The 7,871-nt window shown below is 54.0% G+C and overlaps 3 protein-coding genes across 3 annotated transcripts; all 3 read right to left on the bottom strand.

Annotated features, from left to right (window-relative positions):
• Window positions 1–221: 221 nt before the first annotated feature.
• On the bottom strand, window positions 222–553 carry K437DRAFT_260351 (uncharacterized protein). Its single transcript, XM_013384363.1, has one exon. The coding sequence runs from the start codon at window positions 429–431 to the stop codon at window positions 267–269; it is 165 nt and encodes a 54-aa protein (XP_013239817.1). The 5' UTR covers window positions 432–553; the 3' UTR covers window positions 222–266.
• A 365-nt stretch (window positions 554–918) lies between these two features.
• K437DRAFT_265465 (uncharacterized protein) lies at window positions 919–2,573 on the bottom strand (the record flags this gene model as incomplete). The annotated part of the gene is made up of 9 exons (XM_013384362.1): window positions 919–1,117; window positions 1,254–1,346; window positions 1,415–1,503; window positions 1,571–1,704; window positions 1,741–1,876; window positions 1,938–1,964; window positions 2,064–2,094; window positions 2,227–2,271; window positions 2,332–2,573. 9 exons carry the CDS (start codon window positions 2,571–2,573, stop codon window positions 919–921), a joined length of 996 nt encoding a protein of 331 aa, XP_013239816.1.
• Window positions 2,574–6,689: 4,116 nt separating this feature from the next.
• Window positions 6,690–7,871, bottom strand: K437DRAFT_75589 (uncharacterized protein). The gene has a single exon (XM_013384361.1). It carries the CDS (start codon window positions 7,847–7,849, stop codon window positions 6,749–6,751), a length of 1,101 nt encoding a protein of 366 aa, XP_013239815.1. The 5' UTR covers window positions 7,850–7,871; the 3' UTR covers window positions 6,690–6,748.

Raw genomic sequence — 7,871 nt, 5'->3', positions numbered from 1 at the left:
AAGGACAACTCGACCAGCGAGTGTACCGTGAAGGGACATGCGTTGGGTGGGCGATGTAGGTGAGGATCAACCTGAGGAAAGAAGGGAAAGGTGAAAGAAGAAGCAGAAGGAGGGATCTATTTAACGTTATGCCACGGAGCATACTCGGCCAAGGAGCGGGTGTGGTCTCCCTGACCCCGTGAAGGAACGCAGCAAGGGAAGCGCGACGCACGCTTTGGCGTCCTCCCTACGTAATACTGAGCTCTGAGCTCAGGACACGCCTTGCACTAACTGTCCAAAGTAGAACTGCCTGAGAGTTCCAGACTCTCAGACAGCAAGCACGTAGCCAGCAGATCCGTGCGCAGCCGCACAGCTACAGTTGCCCAGTGCGACACGCTCACAAGGACCAGACCTGCGCCATAAAGCAAGCCAGAAGCGGAGTCAAAGCTCATGCACCTTCAAGGCGCAGCCACCCGATCATTGCTCTCCTTTTCCGTCATTCTACACAGGGCACGTTCACCACCGGCTTGTTGCATGCCAGTGTGTGCTGTGTACATACGAAGTTTTGCGGCTGTCTCTCTATACATACCTAGAGAAGTTGCTCAGTGGCAGACCTGCTTTTACGGCTTGCACATATTCTATTACATCACAGTCCGAACAATTCGGAAGCGGCTCGGGATCAGGCTGTGCCGCCTGAAGCGCTCAAAAGGCGCAGTCCTGACTGAGATCTAAATGGCCTCTTTTCAAAATTTACCCACCTAGGTATCAGGTGCACGTGCACAGGTGGAGGGCATGCAGGACGCGGAAGCCCTAAAACAGAACGTTCCAAAACTTTAGGTTTTGGGCACACCATTCACAACTCACATCTCCGTAATGATCGCATGCTTATGTGTACAACAATATGATGCACCACAAAGCCATGGCTCACGCTTGGTCCTCTCACGATGAGAACGTGCATGCTGCGTTGCTAAGGGCGGCACTACCCAACTCCTTGAGTTTGCTCTGGAACATGACCTTGCTCCCCTCCTTCCACATCTCTGTCACAATCGTCTGCCCGGAATGGTGTGACAGACAGCACAGCACTGCTTTCTCTCCGAAATGTGGAACGTCAAATTGGTTCTCCAATTTGGCTAATTTCCTGAAAGGGGCTCCAGGAACAATTGATACATCAAGTACTCCCATGACGTGTGAGCACATGATCCTTGGGATATGCAGATTGGAAGGTTGGCCTCCAGGCATTGGACAAGTGTGAGAGTAGCGCCTGCGACACCTACTGTGCGCTAACTCGTTCTACCGACGGCGTTTGCATGCGGGACCGCATCGTCTCTCTCTCGTAGCGAAGATGATCGGCGCGACTCAGGTGTAATCTGCAGCCGGCGGCAGGGGGTGGTCTCCTAACTGCGGCGCGCTCGGTCTCGCTGCAAGAAAGGCGCACCGTGCTAACGTCGCTGAATTGAAAAACATGGGAAGAAATCCGCCGTTCCGCACCATGGGATACGCAGCATTTGTATTGGCACGTGGAACCTATAGATTATAAGATCAAAGCGACGTGCAATATGCCCCATGCGTTCCCTTGTTACCTCTTTCGCACCCCGTGGCCTTTGTCTGCCTTGCCTTTTACCTCCCCCATCGTCCGCTCGCCGCCTCCTCTGCTTCCCAGGATGCCGCTCGCTCTTTGGCTGCTGTCGCTCGTCCCTAGCCTAGCCTCACGATGAGCATCATGACCTGAGCTTTGCCTGGGCGTGTGTGATTGACACTCACCAGCATCAATATCAAGGCGGCACGGGAAGGAGTACATCCGAGTCGCAGAGAGTGTACTGTGATGCCGTGCGCTTGCCGCTCGCAAAAAATTTGTCTCGAAGTTGCTCGCTTGCGCCTGATCTCTCCGGCCCAAGTCCTTGCAAGAAGTCAAAGGCGGTTCAGAAACAAGCTGCATTCTCGTGGCACTGACGACTGACGATAGGTTCACTCAAAGAGACCGTGTCCTGCGCACGTGTACAGAGGCCTTGAGACGAGGCTGAGGAAGGTCTCTGTGTGAAAGCGGGGTAGTGGAAGGGGAAAGTCTTTTGCGGCCAAGCACACACCCATTCGTCCCCAAGCCACGCTCTTGCGCTCCTGACGGCCAAAGTCAAAAAGGTGAAACTTGAACGGCGAAGGGCGTGTACAAGCTTGCAACTTCGTTACAGACTGAGGAGACAAGCCCATATTCGGATCACAGGGTTGGCTGGCTGGTTGTGGGACGCATACCCTGCTCGAACCATTCGACCATCGGCTGTTACCTCCAAGCAGATACTTTACAATGTGCAGCGCGTCTATTCATGCGCGACTATTTGACATGCACGAATACGCCACCATTCGGGGAGACTACCGCTAAGCCCTACTGCTTGCCCCCCCCTGACCCTTTCTGTGTATGTCCATACTCTTGCCGCTTTAATCCGGACCCCCCTCCCCCAAATATCAAGACTTTCCAGCAAGATAGCTCCTCGTCGGCTAGGCGGACAACCGGGCGAGCGGGCGAGCGGGCGATCTTTTTTGTTCGGCAACATGGACTGGAAGAGAGCATTGGCCTTGTTCTGGAATGTCGTGGGGGACATGGGCTCGGTGCTCTGTGGCGCATAGTGGCCGGGCTGATCTTAATGGCCATTGAAGCCAGAGCCGGGGAGCTTGTCGCTTTGCAGTTGGTGGATGTTCTTTCTTCCGGGGTCCTGTGGTAGCGGGTGAGAGGAAAGTGCAGTTGACAGTCCTCAGGAGCCTCTGATGGAACGTATGCACGTCCAGCATAAAAGTAATGTTCTCACATTCAGGAAACAGCTGATGCATTTGCTAGTGCCTTGCTGCGCGAGGATCTTACCCGACTGGCCCCACATCTTGCGGGCTGCTGAGAATTGCGATATACATTGCAAGTGTCGGTTAAAGAGTGAGGGGAAAGAGCAAATAAGAGAAGAGCGCGACAACACATGGCGGAAGATGCATGGTCATCGATAATGACGCATAACGACGATGGCATCCGCGTCATGGACTGTGCAACGATTCGCAGGTTTGGAACCGCCTTGTTGGCATTTCCGACTCAGAAAACGGAGGCAGCAAATGCTCTGGCGCACCAAGCGAGAGCGCAGAGCCACAACAGGTGAAAGGCGCGCTTGTTCGTCGAGGCTCTGACCAACGGCATCTTGCAAAGACAGGTTTTGTGGACAAACCAGACCAGCCTGCAGCAAAAGGGATGGACATAGGGAACGCGCGCAAGTGAGGTGTGCAGGGCAGAACAGACTGACCGGCGCCTGCTTCTGTGAGGACAAGCTTGGATCAAGATGGATACCGAGAAGGGAGAAATGAATAACAAATACTGGCCGACGTCGTATTTATGTGCTTTCCGGCAGTCCACTGGCAGAACTGCAACGTTTCCGACAAACCATGTGCGATTGCGGCAGGCATGCCCCTACGTCTAGAGGGCTGGCCGTTCGGGTCTGCGGCTCCGGTACCGCCGTGGGGACTGCGGACGGATAGGGCGATCATGCTAACTTTTCATCATCAAGCATCCCATAAACAAAGGCCTGGAGGGTCCACGGAGCACCGGAAGCACAAAAGCACACACGCAGATGGTCTGGCACATATACACATATAGGCGTGCGCGACTACACGTGGCGCTGCATGACGTATCAAACCCATATGCATGATGGCATACGTCTTCGACCACTAGTGGCACGGCATGGTGTATCAAACCCGTACGCATGCATGCCTGCGGTCGGGGATCATAGAAGAGCTGGAGAGCACTTTGTCGGCTCTCCTTTCAGAATCTAAGTTCGTGAGTCTCTCAGCCTCGCTTCCGGGGAGATGGGCAGACGGTGGAGTCCCGCGATTCGGGGTCTTATTAGAGAAATGGAAGAGTCTGTGCCTGGCAATTAAACACATTTCAACGTGGGCGCAAGTGTGACGCGCGAGGTGTCTCACTCGACAAGAGCCAAAAGCTATGTCCGGGGCCGTCCGCTGGCTCGTCGTTGTGCTCACTCACTCATAGCCACTGTGCACGTCCAGAAGAGCTAGCATCCGCACCTTCGCGCTTGCAGTGCCACTGTTTCAGTATAAGCCCAAAATGATAATCCGCGCTGACCATTGCAGCCCGAGCCCTTCCTCCACACACCCACCAATCTGGTACATCCACACTGACTCCTTATCTCCGCACTGTCTGCCCAGCGTGCGCGTGTCGACCTCTCCAGCCAGATCGGGAGGAAGCTAAGTGTCCTGTCGATAAGGCGGTGCAATGGAGCAGAAGTCAACAGGCTGGTAGCGTGAGCAGCAGTCCATCAAACGAGGCTCAGCTCGATTTCCTGTACGTGAACGACCGGCCGGTACGAAGAGCTCGAGAACGGGATAATGTGATCATCTTGGTTTTCTTTGCAAACAGCAAGTTCCTCGCTCGCAACAAGGCTCTGTCCCTATTTAAGGACATTACCTACACCTCACCCCTGTCCACCAGTGCCTCCCTTCGCGTTGATACTCTTTAGGCTTTCGCTAGCTCCGCTCTCGCGCGCGCTATGTCGTGCACCTCGACGCGCTGTGCTCGGCGCAGGATGACGCTATAGACAACGATAACGACGCTGCGAAAGAAGCGAGCGAAGAGCTGAAATGTGCCGGCCCGCTGCGTACCGCGCTCGACCCGGAACGCTTTGCCCAATATTACGAACAGCCGCTGTCAGCAGTGTTCGCGCGGGGGGTATCCTAAAATCTGCTCGAGTTGAACGAGCAGATAAGCAGTAAAGCGAAGCACGTCGTTCCTGGCCTCACAGCGCCCCTCGCCAAGAAGAAGGAAAGCAGCAAAATGTAACAGTCGCTGCGCCCGATACTGGGACCTTCCTCGCACTTCTGTGAGTAGCAATACCACAAATACCGACTCGCGACTCGAAACTCTCCGCTGATCTCACACATGTTCCTGCCTTGCATGTCGAGAATTCCTCGCCGCTGGAAAACGTGGACCCCGCTCAGCGCTATTTGTATTGGCACAGGTTGATGTCTGCAACGTTTAGATCAGCTTCGTGTTGGGATTTGCAGCTTGCAATTTCTTGCGCTTGTGGCCGGTATGCGTGAGCCTCTACGATGCACCGCTTCTACCCCCCTTCAACTCGTCTCTGAGCTTGAGAAAGCAGTCCCAAGCTGCACATCAAAAGGTAGAGCCCCATGGTCTTACATGCTCGCCCAGAAACGGCCCAGCTTCGCCACTTGAGCAAACGAAGGGCCTGGAGATGTGTGGCCAATCGATCGCTACTGACATCCAACTCGCATCACTTGATTCTACAGCTCCTCATCGCAACCTCGAACGGAGTTGACGGGAAGAGCATGTGGCTTGTCGTTAGTTCGGGACTGCAACGCCTCGCCTTTCTAAACTGTCCAGTCGATCACCTGAGGGATCATTTCAGACTACACACCAGCCACCTACCCAATCATTGCTGTGGTAGCCGTCTCGATGAGACTGACTGGCAGGAGAACATCCAGAGAATGATTATCCGAGCTCATTTGCTTTCCGCCATCTTGCTAGGGAACGTCAGAGGGTGGAGTGATGAGGTTTTGAGAATTGTCGAGAATTTGAAGAGAGCCTACATGCAGGCCCGGTTACTTAATGCTTGCGCGACGCGCACGAAAGCGGTCCTGTCGGGAAACACGGCTTTCGGTGGTGCGATCTCTTCTGGTCTTGCTCTCCTGAGGTTGGACGGATCGGTTCCGATTCAAAATCTCAAAATCACCTGCTAATAAGTGGAGCAGGACCAATGGATGCGATTGAGCGTCCTTCCAAATGACGGCTTCGACATTTGATGGTCTTGTGTTTCATTCTAGCTCGTAGGCTTCGTATAGTGAAGATGAGCCTCGCCTCCAACAAACACCGCCTCTGCCCAAATCTGTTCCATTGATTCAACCTACACTCGACGCTGTGTGCCCTGCCCCTTTCAAAACCAGGAGAACTCAAAGTTAACCCCCTCACCATGCCGTACAAAACGCTTAGTGAAGGACGCATAGAGCTTGATTGATACCTACCGGATGCAGCAGATGGCTAGTTCTGGACACGGACGATATGTGGTCTTTTTGTCCTTGGGATTTGGCTCCAAGATAAATTGCAAAATGCACATTCGCCTGGGCGGATTCTTGCAACGTATCAGGACGTTCAGTCTTCCTGTTCGATAGCTGAATCCCTGCATGTCAATTACACGTTGTTGGACAGTCCTGTCTGTGTATCTACTGCATCTACCCTATTCTGACCATGTGGCAAACAGACGCACCACAGTTTTACAAGAAGCTAAAGCCCGTGTCATGACCTGCCTCTCTAACAGCTGAAAGAGACGAGAGTATCCCTCCCTGATTACGCAAAGAGTGCTTTCTCAATCCCTCTGGTCCAGTCAAAAGCTGTGCACCCCGGCAGTCAACTAAGTTTATGGATTCATCTACAGCTAACACCGATAAAATCTGTCCGCGACTGGTCCTTCCACCAGGTGCGGCATCGAGTGAAATCAGTATGACCAGTCTCATCAAGAAGGGGGCCTGTAGCACGGCCCCAATGTACACATCGCATCCAGTACAGGGGACGACCATGTGCCGTGCTCACAAAACAAGCTCGCAGTCAAACCCCTCATGGAGGCTGGCTTACAATGGTCTGTGGACATTTGGGAGAGCCACCTGGTCGACATGGCTCCCGAGGCCAAGTTGCAAACCCGTGGCCAGCCATGGCAAAACCACTTCAATAGGCAGAATTCGCATGTTTCCGACACGTAAATTACAATTAGCTTCACATTTCGTTGTAATCTGCTCGTCCGTAGCACTCAAGAAAGCGGACCTCTGAATGTGACCACCACTCTATGCGCTCTTTAACAGTAGCAGCACCAGGCATGACCACGCTCCTCCAAAATGCCAACTCGCCGAGCATTTTCACCATCACATCGCGAGAACCCGAGCCGTTTGCATCACCTATCTGCGCCGCGTCTCCCAAAGCGAGAACTGGTAGTTGTTCCAATGATACTTCCTTCTGCGGGCCGATCGAGCGCATTGATTGCACCGTCGGCCAGTCCTGCATTCCTTCTCCCCGGATGAACGCACCCCAAGAGCCCATCAGCCGCTGGCACAACTCCAACTCATGGGCTTGGAAGGGCGTCCCTAAACGTGGTGGGGCAGATGGTGGTGCGCCAACGGCAACACCGTACACGTCGCCAGGATGTCGAGTGTGAGGTTCTGTACCGTCGAAGCCAAAGGCGTACGGTACGTCGCCAGTGTGCATGCACCCGAAGTACTCTCCAATAACTTCTGCTGCGTTTGTCGTCGCCATCAAGGCAGGCGGGGATGTACGGAGGGCATAGCACTGCGCGTGGGTTGGAGGACTCAGTGGATCGTTGGCTAGCCTGTGAACCAAGGACAGAATGTTAGCGTGGAAAAGACTGTCCCCAATGTAAGCTGAGGCAACCGCCGACGCGTGATGCTCTGAGTCGACATGTTCGAGGTCATAAAGATGCCGAATGGTTTCGTGATTGTGTGCGTTGGATTTGAGGATTTCCCGCTTGAGAATTTCTGGGTCGAGTAGCTGAAGTGTGTACATAGAGCCCTCGTCAACCGTCCAACCAACTACTATGCCTTGCCCACCGTTGCCATTCAAGTACCCGCACTTGGCGTCGTTTCTCCAGTCTGTGCTGACCATCACGCCATCGCAGATGGGGCCCCAGGCATTTAGAGGCTCAAGCAAAGTCTTTTGAGGTCGGATGGGGGGCCGATGTGGGCGACCATGCTGATATTCGGTTCTCGGGTGCCTCGTCGGCAGCAAAGGAGATAAGGCATACGTGAGCTCTTGGTGGCTGCACCGTCTCAGAGCCCCCACCTGCTCTTCTGCAGCAGCCTGCATGAGAGCTGGCCTCAGTTGAGTG

The sequence above is a fragment of the Tilletiaria anomala genome (genome assembly GCF_000711695.1).
Source record: "Tilletiaria anomala UBC 951 chromosome Unknown K437scaffold_207, whole genome shotgun sequence".
NCBI lineage: Eukaryota > Fungi > Basidiomycota > Exobasidiomycetes > Georgefischeriales > Tilletiariaceae > Tilletiaria > Tilletiaria anomala.
The sequence above is the reverse complement of the archived record's forward strand: the minus strand, read 5'-3'. Positions and strand labels throughout refer to the sequence as shown.

Coding starts and splice junctions, on each gene's coding strand:
- K437DRAFT_260351 (XM_013384363.1), bottom strand. CDS start 431: ATGAGCTTTGACTCCGCTTCTGGCTTGCTTTATGGCGCAGGTCTGGTC.
- K437DRAFT_75589 (XM_013384361.1), bottom strand. CDS start 7,849: ATGCAGGCTGCTGCAGAAGAGCAGGTGGGGGCTCTGAGACGGTGCAGC.